The sequence below is a fragment of the Scyliorhinus torazame genome, chromosome 2 (assembly GCF_047496885.1).
Source record: "Scyliorhinus torazame isolate Kashiwa2021f chromosome 2, sScyTor2.1, whole genome shotgun sequence".
In the NCBI taxonomy this organism is placed as follows: domain Eukaryota; kingdom Metazoa; phylum Chordata; class Chondrichthyes; order Carcharhiniformes; family Scyliorhinidae; genus Scyliorhinus; species Scyliorhinus torazame.
The window spans coordinates 248,386,651-248,402,724 of record NC_092708.1 but is presented as its reverse complement, the minus strand read 5'-3'; the positions used below and the strand labels follow the sequence as shown (position 1 = coordinate 248,402,724).

The window sequence follows — 16,074 nt, the reverse complement described above, 5'->3', positions numbered from 1 at the left end:
ATCTCAGGCAACTTTAAATGCTTAGCCACCACCATAATTACCTCATCTTTTCGCATTTTGTCAGGTAATGTTAACTGCAATGTTTTTGCCGAATCTAAAAGTCTGCTTTTAGTCTCTGTCCATAAGGTACTGCGTGTGACCGTCTCCACCTCCAAAAACCTCAGAGCCTCTGAAAGAGCCATTGTCCACAATACACCCCCTACTTAAACTGAAATACCACACCTGAAAAACAACCACAATATCCTCACCCCTCACTGTCTTTAAGTTCACAAAGCCAATCCAATAGATAGACTTTTATCCCGCTCGAACCCCCAATTTGTTATGGGCCAGGGTTTAGAGAACCCCAAAGTGTATCATGGAGTTCATCTGACCCACAACTTTTAATAAATTGTGGTATGGGGGGTACAGCAGAAATGGACAAGTAATTTTTAAAGCAAAACAATGTTTATTCTATGAACTCAAGTTAACCTTTTTAGAACATACAATGAGCATCTTAGCAACCATCAATTCAAATACAACCCCCAAAGAATATAACACTAAGTAATCCTTAATAACTTCCCAAACAACATCCAGAAGACAGAAGAAACACCTTTTAACAGAAGCACATCAGGTTTACATTCACTACTGAAAACATTTATAATTCTGAATTCCCCAAATGATCAAGATATAGTCTTTTGATGGCAGAGAGAACAGCAGTACACCTGCTTGGTCTGGCTTCAGCTCCAACACTGAAAACAAAACTAAAACACGCACTGCAGCAACCAGCCTAAAATGAAAGTAAAAAGCTGACAGACAGCCCAGCATCACCCACACTGACATCACTGATAAACACTCATTTTTTAAATGTACATTTCTTAAACACCCATTTCTTAAAGGTACTCTCACATGACACTGGCAACACACCCATCATCATTCTCATTCTCAGAGGATGCTATCTTTCCCCCTAATTATAGAGACCCCTGTTACTGCCACATTTCTATTCTGCTCATTCCCATCTTAAACAACCTTCTAAGCCATAGTGACTTGGTTTGCTTTGTGGCTGTTCTCCCTGTAGACCCCTTGTCCTCACAGGTAGTGGAGTAGAAAATAATCGTTGGACAGGATCAGTGTCTACGTGACCTCTTTATCAACCTTGGGTAAAAGTAAGGACATGGGCAACAGGGATTTAAATGGCCTCAAGTTTACAGGATAATTTGGGAGGTGTGCTAGTTGTGCATTGCAACAGTCAAGTCTCAAAATAAATAAATGAGGGTTTCCGTAACACATGAACTGAGACAAGGATAATCAGATAATACTACTGAGGTGGCAATGGGCAAGGCAATCTACTATATATTGGGCAGACAAAGCACTGTGAGATATTTTGCAGTCATCTATTTTACAGACTCTTAAACATGGCTTTGTGTGTACTGACCATGTTCATCTTTCTGGAAACCTGCAATGGACTCCATCATGAATTATGAATAATAGTCAATGCTCATCTAAAACTACATATATGAATGGGATTTAGTTGAGTTTAAGTGGTTAAGTATTTAAAAATAGAACAAAGTTCCAGAAATGCATAATAGTTTGGTCAGCATTAATATTTTACTAATTTATTTGTGCTAAACAGTTTTGAAATCCTTTTTTATTACTCCAGTCAGCTTTTGAAGTGTTTTAAACATATGCATTTCAGTTTCAACAATAGGCAGGATTTTCCACTCAACCCACATGTTTCGTGGCACTGGAGGCAGCCCATTGACTGGCAGCGGGATCTTCTGGACGCATTCTTGTCAATGGGGCTTCCTGTTGAATTCACCCCTCGCTGCCGGAGAACCCATGGTAGGTATGCACCGTCGGCGTGAATGGCCAGAAAATTCCAGCCATTGTGTCACCTTCACTAAAACATTTTGAAAGCAATTTCAGCTCACAGTGAAGATTCCCACTGTTAGACTTCACAATGCCAAAGTTATCATTCTGTATCGTTAAGAAAATGTAGTGATAAAAAGTCTTCATTTTCACGTATTATTGGGATTTTTCACCCCTACCCACCTCCATGTTCCCTCATCACCTCCATGCCACCGACATAGCTACTCACCCAGTAACCTCCATGGGAAGATCTCAGGAGCTATGCAGAGATGAAAACAAAGCTTCTAACATATTTCATTGTGAAAACACTCCCATTCAGTTTTAAAACCTTAAGTGGATTATCTCCTGACCATTGAGAAGAGTGTTCCTGCTTCCCACAACAAATTGATCCAATCAGCTTTGCAACTTCAGTATCCCTTCTAACCGTTAACTCTAATTTGTATTTAAACTAGAGACCCTGGAACACCTGGTCTCAGACCACCTTTATTGAATCGATCAGGTTCATAGCTCTGGCCTCCCTTTTTGAAAAATAAATTTAGAGTACCCAATTTTTTTTCTCCCAATTAAGGGGCAATTTAGCGTGGCCAATCCGTGGGCCGAAGGGCCTGTTCTGTGCTGTATTTTCTATGTTCTATGTTCTTAATCCACCTAACCTGCTTATCTTTGGACTGTGGGGGTGAGACCCACGCAGACACGGGGAGAATGTGCAAACTCCACATAGACAGTGACCCGGGGCCGGGATTGAACCCGGGTCCTCAGCTCTGTAGACAGCAGTGCTAACCACTGCGCCACCGTGCCGTCTCACTTCTAACTGTTAATAATAACTTATTTTTTGACAGGAGGCCCTGGAACACCTGTTGCTTTGACCACCTGCCTGACTGTAACTTCAGTTTTTTTCCTTAATTTGCAAGAGTTTGGTGATGAGTTGTTAGTTGGGTTGACACAGGTGCATATACTTAGGCTAAATGTTGCAAAGCTACCTGCTAAAAAATTGTAAAAATAGGGGTGCATCACAAAGATCTTTGCATTTGCCAGGGAATAACTTCCATCACGTTGGTGGGGTGGGAAGAAGAATTGCATAGGACATTGCCAGTCAACAGGTAATTGTCATGCGTTAGATGCTGCAATAGAAACCCAGAAGGTTGGGGGTTGCTGTGAAATATGCAGCTTCAGCAGTTATGGTGGCCTGAAAGCTTCAAGGGTCAAGATAGACTTGAAAACTACAGTTGAAGTCTTAAAGCTGCAAAAGTGTTTATATGTATGTTAGAGGTAAGTTAACCAAGTTAAAATCTCAAAGAATGTCATAATTCAAGAGACGCGATTCAAGGAACAAAAAAGATAAGACTCCACAAGTCCTAGGACCCACGGAAAGACAGAACGATACATGTTGAATTTGTGTATAGTGCCATGCCGACTGGTGGAATGTTAATTATCAATATTTGTTGCTCACTAAATCTCGTTCATTTGCATTCCAAATTAGTTATTGCGCTTTTTGACAATAAGGTTATTCCTCAACAAGAAGTTATTCCTCTGGGTTTTAATATAAAGTCCACATCTCAACACTACCCGATTCCCTATCTCAATAACTTATCTATCATGATCACAAAGGGAAATCACTAGCTTTCTTTTGCACTTAAGTGTTTATCTCCTCTCCCCATGGTGTCTACATATGGGAGAGATAGACCAATAGTTTCCAATAAGAACATAGGAACAGGTGTAAGTCATTAAAAAGAATTAGCCTCCTCCATCATTCAATTGGAAAATGTGTGATCAGTAGTTTAATCCCATTTACCCACCTTGGTTCCTAATCCCTTAATACCCTGATCTGCATTTCACACATCCTAGTTTTGTAATTATAAATTGATCTGGTCTCACAATATTTGGTGGTGGGGTGGTCCCGGGGGGGATAGAGTTTGGGCTGGATTTTGGTTTTCGAGGTACAATGTTTCAGTCACCGACCCCAAAAGCAGAGCGTAGATGGCCATGGTGGTGGACAGTGACAAGGTGGCCTGATTGGAGGGTACACTTCCGTTTTCTGTGACTTGGTCCTAGTTGCTTTATAAGGTGTTAGGCCATCTAGCTCTCATTCCTGCCAGCCCCTCAATCCCTACCTATCCCCATGGTCCCTCATTGCCTCCATGCCATCTACATAGCGACTTATCCAATATCCACCATGGGAAGATCTTATGAGCTATCTAAAGATGACAAAAAACTTCTAACAATCTGCAACAGCTCTTGTTCTTTCACATGTGACAGTGAAAACATCCCCATTCATAGAACCCATTCATGCCGTTTAAATCTTAAGAGGTTGATCTCTTATAAAAACAAACTTCTATTCAGACCCCACATCAAAGACAGGTAACCCTTGAACAGACTGTTAATCAAATGGTGAACTCTGAGTGTCCCGCTGAGATAAATGTAGCTTTCAAAACTCAGCCAAGCATTCAGAATGACATAACAAAAGCCTAGGGGGAACATCAATAAAAAGCTCCAATGAAAATGCACGATCAGGTGCTATTTTTTTTCCCCCTAACCTATACCTGTCATCCAAAACAGTGTTTTTTTTTTAAAGAAGCTTGTTGACAGCCAAAGCCTGTCTTTTTTTTTAATATAAAGTGGGGCATTAAAAAAACTCCCGATCATGACAGTTATATACCTCCTATCCACAATTAAGAGCATTTCCATCTATGGCATCAGTTCGTGACTCGCATACTGCGAATTAAGGCTGCTGCAGCAGCAAAAATGAGGTCTGCTTGAATTCGGAACTGATGGCCCTGCTGAGTTTGGCTTGCCCTTCTGTGTGAATCATGTTCCGCTCCCTTTTCTCATTCAGCATAAATTGGACCTGTCAAAGACAGGAGCGTGACTTCTGCTGCCATTAGTAAATGTCTGCCGAGTATTTCCGACTCTCAAAAGTCTGGCCCTTTGTTCCAGCTATCAACTACCCTTTGCATGAAGAGCTAATACCTGACATCAGGCCTTGAATGGCCTGGCTTCAGTTTTTACAGTTTTGCTTCCTGCTTTTGGAGTCTTTTAGCAGAGGAAATAATTTTGTTTTATCTACACTTTCAAATTCTTTATCCCTCAATTCATCCTTAATCTTCTATACACACGGGAACAAAAGGCAATCTGTCCCCATAATTTAACCCTTTCAGCTTCAGTATCTTTCTGGGGAATCTGTTCTGCACTCTCTCCAAAATATCCTTTCTGAAGTGTGGTGCCAGAACTGAAGAGAATATAAATTTTTTTATTTTTTTTAAAATTTAGAGCACCCAATTCATTATTTTCAATTAGGCGACAATTTAGCATGGCCAATCCACCTACCCTGCACATCTTTGGGTTGTGGGGGCGAAACCCATGCGAACACGGGGAGAACGTGCAAACTCCACACGGACAGTGACCCAGAGCCAGGATCAAACCTGGAACCTCGGCGCCGCGAGGCAACAGGGCTAACCCACTGCGCCACCATGCTGCCCGGAAGAGAATATTTTAAGTGGAAGTCTAGCCAGTTTCATGGAACTGTAACAGAACTCTTCATATAAAGACCAACATTATCCAGAGGTCTTTTCATTTTTAATAGAATCCTTACAGTGCAGGAGGCCATTTGGCCCACAGGTCTTTCCACATCACCTCCACAGTTCATGGATTCTCGCTATTTAGAAAGTATTCTGGACCTGTCTTTCTTGAGTCCAAAGTGCTTGATCTCACACTTGCCCACAATGAACTCTAATGCGTTGTTCAAAGTATTATTCTTCATGTATGAGCAATTTATTTATCCACTGAACAGCCCAACATCATACTAACTTAAAAACCCAAAAGGTGAAAAACAAAGCATGTGGATTCTGGAAATCTGTATTGAAAATAAAAATCTCTGGAAATATGCAGCAGGTCAAGCAGCACTTGTGGAGAGAAATAGAGCTAAGGTTTCAGGTCAATGATCTTTCGCCAGCTCAGAAAGGAGATAGAATCCATCTGGAAGTTGGTATTCTATAATGATACTAATAATAATCTTTATTGTCACATGTAGGCTTACATTAACACTACAATGATGTTACTGTGAAAAGCCCCTAGTCGCCACATTCCGGTGCCTGTTCAGGTACATGAAGGGAGAATTCAGAATGTCTAAATTATCTAACAGCACGCCTTTCGGGATTTGTGGGAAAAAGCCGGAGCACCCGGAGGAAACCCACGTGGATGCAGGGGTTTCCTGTGCAGGCTATGCTCATACAGTGACCCAGCCGCGAATCAAATCTGGGACCCTGGCGCTGTGAAGCAACAGTGCTACCCACTGTGCTATCGTGCCGCCCTATCTTCCTTCCGTTCTGATGAAAGGTGACTGACCTGAAAATTAACTCTGTTCTCTCCACAGATGCAGCCTGACCTGCTGAATATTTCCAGCATTTTCTATCTTTATACCCAAACGTGCACCTTCTAAGCGATCCCTCAAAGTTTTCCCCTTTAACATTTCTTCACCAATAATGAATGCCGATGACCTGCTAGCTTCATATAGGGCGACTAGCATTCCTGGTCTTCCTTCTCTGTGAAATACCATCAATCATCCACTAGCCTGCACCTCCCTATAGGTATGCAAAGCACCAGACATGATACACAATCTGGTATCCAACCACACAATGTTCAAACACAAGTCTGACAGCAATTCCATCCGTTGGGGGGGGGGGGGGGGGGGAGAGGTGGTGACATAGGCTTCCAATAAAATATATAAAACCCAGTTATCTATCAATGGTAAGTTTGCACATTTAGAAATGGACAAAATCCCTTACTTGCAACCCTACAGACAGTCAAATATTAAAGGGAGAAATGAATAAAGGTGAATGAATGGAGACCAGCATATTAAAATTTAATTTTTAAAATAACACAAATGAACAACTGATCCTTTACTTTGATGGAGAAAGTCTTTTTTTCGTTACATAAAAGATGCAAACTATGTATGGAACGTATTCCAAAATTAAGGTGGTCAATTACTAACACATACATACTTGCACACTGACAACATACAGCAAGCTTGTATACCTGAATGTGTGCCTGCTATCACCACTCTTTTCCTCACAACGGTTTGATAGAATATGTTTCAGAAATTGACTAGGCCCTGTATTGCTAAATCGCTTTCTCACATTTTGAAAATGCTTGGGCAAGCAAATTCCTGACAGTGCCATGAATTACGTAAATATCATGCTCATATAATTAACAGGGCTGATTTATTGCAATCTTTGTGTTGTTGCAAGCCATTGCTGATAGCAATCTGATTCCATTGCAATGAACATAGAACATACAGTGCAGAAGGAGGCCATTCAGCCCATTAAGTCTGCACTGACCCACTTAAAGCCCTCACTTCCACCCTATCCCCGTAACCCAATAACCCCTCCTAACCTTTTTGGTCACTAAGGGGCAATTTATGATGGCCAATCCACCTAACCTGCACGTCAAGTGTATGTCTTTGTGAAGTTAAAGAAAATCAAAAAATTTCCATTGATATAACGCCTTTCACGACCAGTCGACATTGAAATTAATTAATTGGTTGTACCAATTTGTATTCACTGTATAATGCAGGAAAAGTGGTAGCAAATTTGTGTATAGCAAGCTCCCACAAATATCAATGACCAAATCATCTGTTTATGTGATGTTGATTGAGGGATAAATATTTGCTAACAGAGGATGACTTCCCTGCTGCTCACCATAATAATACCACGGGATCTTTTGCATCTAAATGAGTGCACCTCGATTTAATGTCTCATTTGAAACACACTATACCTCTGATATGGCAGGATTCTCTCGGTACTGTACTGGAGTGCCAGCTTGATGAAGGAGAAAGAACGTAGGAAAAATGCCAATTACTTCCTCAAAATGTAATGATGTGTATCCAATTTTCACTTCTCTCTTGAAAGTGTTGGCTATTGCTAAAGTCCAAAATTTTCAGTTCTGATTATTAATAAAAACTATAACTAAGAGCTCAAATCGGATTTGTCACTGTACAAGGTATTTAGATAGTTGCATATAAATTAGGTGAACACACTCGTTACATGAAGAAGGGGGATTCCAACAGTAACTAGACAAACAAAGGGTTTATTTAATTTGCTCTTTAAGATTATGTTTCACATTCCTTCACCTTGTTACACAATAATGGTTAAACATAAGTTGACAGTGTGGATTAGACATTTATACATCATGATAAGGAAGGCAAAAGCACCATTACCGAAGAGCAGCAAATTCAGCCACAAATTTATGCAGGGCACTTAAACGAACAGTGAAGTTTGTGTAATCTTTGTGTGCCGAAGTTTCCGGCTCCACATCCTCCTTCTCACTCCCATGTCGGAGTTAGACAGCATGATGTACAGCATGGCTGCAGGCTTGAGATTGGCTGTGGGCGCCATTACAAGGTAGCACGCAGTTTCAAGAATGTACGTGACAACATGGACAACTGTTTCTCTTGCTGCAGTCAAGGTGTCTGATTCTTTCAAGTGTGATGCAAGGTTGTGCGTTGCATAGAACATTTTCATTGGAGACAATTTGCCCAGCACATAGTCCATGGCTGTTTTCAATGTCACACAATAAATTGGAAGTTTCCATGACAAGTTTATCTGCTTGCAAAATTTCAGCAAAAGTGGTCAAATAGAACTGTTTCTTCCTCATATTGTCACACCGGTTATAGATAATGCATAGACTCTTTCAATTTTTTTCAAAAACTGAAATTGCTTAATTACTTATGCAAAATGCTGGATAACACAAATTAATTATCAATCATAATACCCACCCCTGTGATTTTGTGTTTGGCAAATTTCTCATATTGCCAGATGCAGCCAGCTCCAACTTTTGTAACTTTGTCCTTCCTGAGCAAACTTGATTTCTTTCAGTGTGGTAATATTCACACCATGGTGCGCCAATACTTGGCAAGAAACACTACCTTTTGAATCAAAAGGAGTTGGATGACTGCAAAATGCTCTATGATATAATATAAATTATCTACTGCCCTGGCTAGTTCAGTTAGCTAATATCAAAAATACTTATTATAACATAATCAGTTGCAGCAATGCTAAAGTGCTTTTACACATGACCAGGAGATCAGGTTTGAACTCGAGTATCAATTGAAAGACATCCACTGGATAACGATTGGAGAGTCGATCAGCAGTTTTCAGAGGGAAAGTAGGTTGGGGCATGAGGAAACCCTGGCTCATGTTGGGGACATTACTGAATTGATACTTGCCTAATCGGATTGTTTTTGAGTATTAAAACAAGCCCTTGTTTTCAAAATGAAAATTAATCAATTGCCCATTAATCAAAGCTCTTAGAAAGAGATTAGGGCATATAAAGAAAGATATAGATATTCTTGTAATGGTTATGCGTGTGTGTGTGTGTGTGAGAGAGAGAGGGTGCGCTTGTGTGACTGGGAGTGAAAGTGTGTGTGAGAGCGAGTATGAGAGAATATGTGTGTGTGTGTGTGTGTGTGTGTGTGAGGAAGAGAGAGAGAGAGAGAGAGAGAGATAGACACTCACATGGTAATAAACAAAATGGCAGAATACATTGGAGTTGAGTGTAGATAGTTAGATGTTGAATGGTTTTCCAAGGCACCCTTATTTACACCTATTTGGAGTGCTCCAAGCTGTCAAGTCAAATGCCTTCATGCCATCCACAATTCACACCATATAACGCATGCATCAAACTGGTTATACCATAACCAACACATCAAATATAATCACACAAATGTCTCAAAAGACCAGCAAACACTTTCTGGCACCACAAAAGCTCGCGGGAATTGAGAGAATACAATCATTTAAGAAAATTCAACTACCTGACATTCCACCAGACGTAAAATGTTGTAGGAAATTTCCTTTTAAAGAAAAAATAGCAAGAAAATAAAACACTGAAGCTTCTGGATTTTTAAAAAAAATCTAAATGCTAAGGAGGTTTGGCAAACCAGCAATATTAATGCACTGCGATAAAACTGGAACCTACTAACTCGAAGTGTTGCATTAACAAAAATAATAAAGGGTGGCAGATTCTGCCAGGCCTCAACTGAAGTGCAGCAATCTTTTCTATTCCTCATCCATCAAGGCAACTGTTGACGTGAAAAGACTGTCTCGAAGCTGTCTGGTATGTGGCAGTTTCGCCTCCTAGTATTGACAAGAAAAACAACATAGGTGCAGGCACCACACGGAACAGAAATTCCTGTTAATCTATGTCAAAGGCAGCTTTGGACTTTGGGATGGATTTCACTGCATCACAGTGAAACCTAAAGAGGGAAACCTTAAACAGAAAGAAAGTGCAGGGAACAAGCATCTTTATCTTTATTGCTCACTCTGGTACCATCCAAAATAAATGCTGACTATAAGCATTTATTGTGCCTGTCTACATACTGCAGGTCCTCAATTGTCTACATAATTTTACCTTGCTGCAAGAAAGTTCCCTTGCATCCCTCTGGTTAAGGTACACTAAATAAGATACATATTAAGACATCAGGACCGATAAAAAAAAGCAAAGCATCATTTCAACATTGCCATGAAAAATAAGCAAGACAGCAAGAGGAAAATATACCAGAAAATTCTTCATAAAAAGTGATCAATAATTGAAATAAACCATCACGAAAACCCTAACCCTTTCTCTAGAAAGTTGGATCCTAGGATTGGCATCAAACCATTGGTGCATAATAGTTATGAGTACACAATATATAGAGAGCTCTGTTTTCAGGCATGCATGGTTGAATTTATACCATAATGTTTACCGAGTCATTGAGTTTAACCCTAACCATAATTCTTACACATTAGTAATGGTTATTCCTTCCTGCCCCAAGAGCAAGCAGGGCACAGATATACTGTATTGGTTTCAGAACATATATCAACTATGCTACTCCTTTGCCAATATCAGAATTATTTTTTAATGAGATTAGCAGAAGAGAGGTGAATTATATTATTTGGCCTATTGTTCTACGATAAGGATGGGGAGAAGGATTCCAATAACTGTTAGTCTTGTAGTTTATGCAAAGTGTAACCCGGTTACACACTACGGGTTAGGAGAAACAAAAACATTTCAGGGAATTAGCAGAAGATTTTGATTCTTACTTTCTTGTATCCACAAATCCAACAGAGTTAATGGTAGTCCCTTCTGGCTTTTTCCAACCTATTAGGTATTTGCTGGTAGCTCCTTGACGAGGGTAAAACGTCCTGGGTCCAGATGCCGAGGATGAGTGGAGTGAAGGCTGTGGTGAAGAAGTTGGACGAATCTCATCATGAGGTGAACTCTTACTGCGTGTGAAGACTACTGGGCTTATGGAATGTCTTGAACTCAGAGTACTAGAGGGAAAATGAAATAACTTGTTACAGAGAGTATGCGACTTAAACCAACAAAGAACTCACGTTTCATTGTCAATGTTGTTGCACCAAATTAAAGGATGAAAATATCAACTTTAAATTATAATCTTCCTCTTGTTAAAACAGATAACTGATTTCATAAAAGTGGGCTGCATTACATAATCACTGATCATTTGCATCTTTGTTGGCTTGACATTAATATAGCACTTAAATGATCTACATGATGAGCAGATAAAGGTGCAAGTTGTTAGGTGAACAGGGGAGAAATATATCTCCCATCTTCTCCACCGATTTGTTTGGATGGACAGGAACAAAGGTTCAACTAGTCATCTTCAACTGTCCAACAATTCTTCCTCAAACAGTTAGTTAAATACTGTAGGGCCTGGGGAAGGAATCTATTTGCTCATCAAACCTTTAGATTTGTATCAGTGTAAAAAGAGCATGTTGTTCTTTTGCAATATACAAATAAATTGATATACCAATGATTGCACTACTAATAAATCTCACCAAAGAAAAAGATACCACTTGGTCAAAGCTTTTTAAAAAAGAGAGATGGGACACAGAAGAGTGTAGGTTAATTCCAGAGTTTGGGGTGGGGGGAAAGAGATAGAGAGAGGAAGAAAGATTCAGAAGACGCCAGGATCAGAGGACTGAAAAGTTCTTGCCACAAGTTACAAGGTTGGAGTAGAAAGGGGGAGGTGGCAGCTGATAATGGGATATGTGTGTGATTAATTAAATTTGAGGGGTTGGGGATCAGGAATGACCTAAGCCAACGAAGACAAGAATAATGGGTAAGTGGGACTTGGATTGGATTGGATTGGATTTGTTTATTGTCACGTGTACAGCTCAACAGATCATTAAGTACATGAGAAGAAAAGTGAATAAAAGAAAATACATAATAGGGCAACACAACATATACAATGTAACTACATAAGCACTGGCATCAGATGAAGCATACAGGGTGTAGTGTTAATGAAATCAGTCCATAAGAGGGTCATTTAGGAGTCTGGTGACAGTGGGGAAGAAGCTGTTTTTGAGTCTGTTCGTGAGTGTTCTCAGACTTCTGTATCTCCTGCCCGATGGAAGAAGTTGGAAGAGTGAGTAAGCCGGGTGGGAGGGATCTTTGATTATATTGCCCGCTTTCCCCAGGCAGCGGGAGGTGTAGATGGAATCAATGGATGGGAGGCAGGTTCATGTGATGGACTGGGCGGTGTTCACGACTCTCTGAAGTTTCTTGCGGTCCTGGGCCGAGCAGTTGCCATACCAGGCTGTGATGCAGCCTGATAGGATGCTTTCTATGGTGCACGCTATATAAATAACACCCCTTCATGGAAAATCATTCTCACCAAAATTATCCTGAAGGTTTAATATAGCCACAGGGTATCATACATTTCTTTTTTTTTTATAAATCTTTTTATTGGCATTTCCCATATTTATAAACAGTTGTATATATACACATCATATTTTTCTCACCCGCGCTAATTTCCTTTATTATATTAGACAGAGAGGTTTAGTTTGTCCTTCATTTAACTGACCCTACGTGACGAATGTGATATAAAATAGTTACTTTAGAGATACTAGTTAATGTAATGTAGAAATAAGCCACTTTAATTCTGGCAGTTAGGGACAAAGGGGTTTGAGACCGCATGGAAAAAGCAGGAAGAGGTGTGTCTATGAGAGTGATGCTGCATTGATAGGGGCCAGAGAAAGGGATTGGAAGTGAGCCAATCAGAATAGATCGAACAGGTCAGGAGGGACATAGGCTGACCTATGTCCGTCGAGTATGTGAAACTTGATACCATTTGAATTGATTTTGCAGAGATCCCTTTGTCTTTTAGTTCAGTCGTTTTCTGGGGTGTAAGAGGCTGGATGTCTCTTACGTTTCTGTAAGATGATTCAAGCTTGCAAGCTAAATAAATAACTTCTTTTTACGTGCGAATCCATCTCAACTTTTATTGAGGCCAGACTGACAAGAGAAAGAAATTTGGGGATCAACATTTGGTGCCGAAAACCGGGATTTCTCAGGGCGATCCTGATCCAACTGCGAAATCAGAATTAGACTGATTATGAACAGGAGGATGGGGAACAAAGTGCCCTCAATGTAGAACTGGAAAACGACCGCGCATTGATTGTTCCCCTCTTCTTATCGTCTGATTAGTCTGGTCACTCGCGGTTGGCACAGAAAGACCGCCTCGACGAAATCACAGGTCAGTCTGGGGATTAGCACTTTAATTGATGGGATTTCATATTGTTGTTTCGGCTTGGGTTAGGGTTTTGGGCTGATGGGACTTCATTAATGAAGGTTCAGTCTATTATAAGGGTTCAGAGGCTGATGGGACTTCATTAATGAAGGTTCAGTCTATTATAAGGGTTCAGAGGCTGATGGGACTTCATTAATGAAGGTTCAGTCTATTATAAGGGTTCAGAGGCTGATGTGACTTCATTAATGAAGGTTCAGTCTATTATATGGGTTCAGGGGCTGATGGGACTTCAATAGATGGAGGTTCAGTTCAGTATAACTGTTTTTAAATCTGAAGATGGTTCAACTCTATGTGTGAGTGTTTTAAATATATAGTTGATTAAGCTAAAATTGTCTCCTTGGACTGTAAAGTTCCGAGGTCTAGTTGAGATTGTGAGGAATGCTGCATATTGGTTGAAGCAGAAGTCTCTCAAAGGGTTAACAGCAGCAGGCGGAGTTGAAAACAGACAGTGCTTCTCACTCAGGCTTTGAGATAACAGCAGCAGCCGTAGTGTAATCGGATACCTTTCCTTTGAGTCAGTGAACACCAGCAAAGTTACGTTTTGAATTAATTAAAGGAAACCAGTGGGTTTCTCCACCTCTTTGATAAAAGTTATTATTTTCGAAAGCAATTGATTGAAATTGCCAGAATCTTAAGTTTTACTTACTTGAAATAAGGTTTATCTCATTTTATCTGGCGATTAATAGAAACTTAAAGAAGATCATGGACACCATTTTAAAAAGTGTCAATCTGGAGATGATAGTTGATTTTGCTAATACTTATGTGTATGTAAAAGAAAAAAAAACTTGTTAAAAGAAAAATTGTTAAGATAAAGAAATAATTAAGTTGTAAATGTTATACAAGTTTGTGTTAAGCAAATTGTAAATTTAGTTCTGAGTTGAGATCAGAGCTAAGCTTGCAAGTTGCAGTAATTCAATTTGAATTTTCAAACATTTTTAAGTTTTAAAAAAAAGAGAGCAAATAGAGAAAAGAAGGACACAGATCTTGAATGCGTTGAATAGCACATTTCAAAGGCCCATAAATCTTTCTGTTATCTTAGACCTAAAACCTAGGAAGATTGAAGAGCCAGAGGAATGTCTGGAGCGTTTTAATGAAATCTACCGGGGGCAGTCAGGCGATTTGCTGTATCAAAATGGTCAGAATTCCCCTCAATACTGTGCTATGTTAATGCATTGCCTACCACCTTCTGTGGTTACTGCTGTGAAATGTAATAACATGAATTGGACAGAGAACGACCCTTCCCAGATGGCAAGGGCAGTCAGATTTTACTGGAAGGAGGGTGTAGGCCAAGAAGGAGGCTCAGTTACAAAGGTTAAGACTGAGTATGTAATGAAAAAGGATGATCTGCGACCCCAACAAGCGGCAGAAATGGTAGTTTACCAGCAGGAGCTCCAATATAGTGACTTTGGGTGGGTGGATCAGCGAAGAGGAGGATGAGACAACAGTGCTATATTTCTATCACCCCCCAGTGGTGGACATTAGACGTTGAACAGTCACTGCATCACGTTACCCTGGCCTATGACAGAACTGGACGAAACAGGGAGTTGGAGGACAAATACCGGCCATTACTTGAGACCGAATGGCCAGTCAAGGTTACAGCCACAGTCACGGGAAAAGAAGGTACAGCCGATTTTGTTACAATATCACCACATTTATGGCCACAGTCAGCTTCGGTAAGCCCTCATATTACACGTCAGGTCCATGACCAGTACCATGCCAGGGATATGGGGCGAATGGTCAGCATCTTACCGCAGCTCGTCAGAATAGGTATGAGATATACCTTTTGAACAATCCACGTCTGACATTTAAATACTGTACCACTATCAATCCAGCCTGTTTTCTTAGTGGTCCCCCTGTCCATGAAGACGCACCTGGCCACGACTGTTTAGCCTTGATTCAGGAAACTACCACAATAAGGGGCGATTTGAGTGACATTTCGTCAGAACAACCTGACATGATTATGTGTGGTCAAATATCCCACCGGGGTTTAGTTAATGACCTACTGCAGGCCCTCCTTATGCCCGCGCAGATTTCCGTTATTAAATGCGCTGCCCACACGAATGGTACAACCCCAGTTGACGTTGGTAATGAACGAGCAGATCGTGCAGCGCGCACAAATTCAGCAAGTGATGGTGCCTAAAATGTTAAGTCAGACTAAACGATCTACTATGAATATGTCTGCTTCTGACAAGCCAATGCCAACCATCCAAGACGTCATAAGGTTACAGGAGGACGCTCCTGAGAGTGATAAACAAATGTGGAAACGGTTAGGTTGTACATATGATTCTGTTTCCTCTTTATGGACCACGCCTGCACATCAGACTTGTATGTCTGATGTGCTGGCTTTATGGGTCATTGAATGTGTACACTTTGCAACTCATTGTGGGGCTCGAGGGACTAGTGATTTGTTGCTGGACACTTGGTGGCACCCTAAAATGCAGGGGTTGGCCCAAAGTATCAGTAATCGGTGTTTGATTTGTCAGCAATATAACACCGGAAAAGGTATCCCTTGTGGGAAGGGGCAAACCCCGTTGCCCAGTGGTCCCTTTGAGACGCTCCAAATGGATTACATTGAGTTGGAAAGGTGTCAATGTTACAAATATGTTTTGGTCATTGTGGATGTGTTCAGCAGATGGGTCGAGGCGTAT

General features: G+C 40.5%; 1 protein-coding gene across 8 annotated transcripts in view; it reads right to left on the bottom strand.

Annotated features, from left to right (window-relative positions):
* The window catches only part of sipa1l1 (signal-induced proliferation-associated 1 like 1), a 586,476-nt gene that overhangs the window by 95,056 nt on the left and 475,346 nt on the right, over window positions 1-16,074 (bottom strand). For all 8 annotated transcript variants that reach the window (XM_072486108.1, XM_072486095.1, XM_072486090.1 and 5 more), the window contains one exon: window positions 10,917-11,147. In XM_072486108.1, coding sequence (XP_072342209.1) covers window positions 10,917-11,147 — 231 coding nt within the window. The remainder of the gene's footprint in view (window positions 1-10,916; window positions 11,148-16,074) is intronic.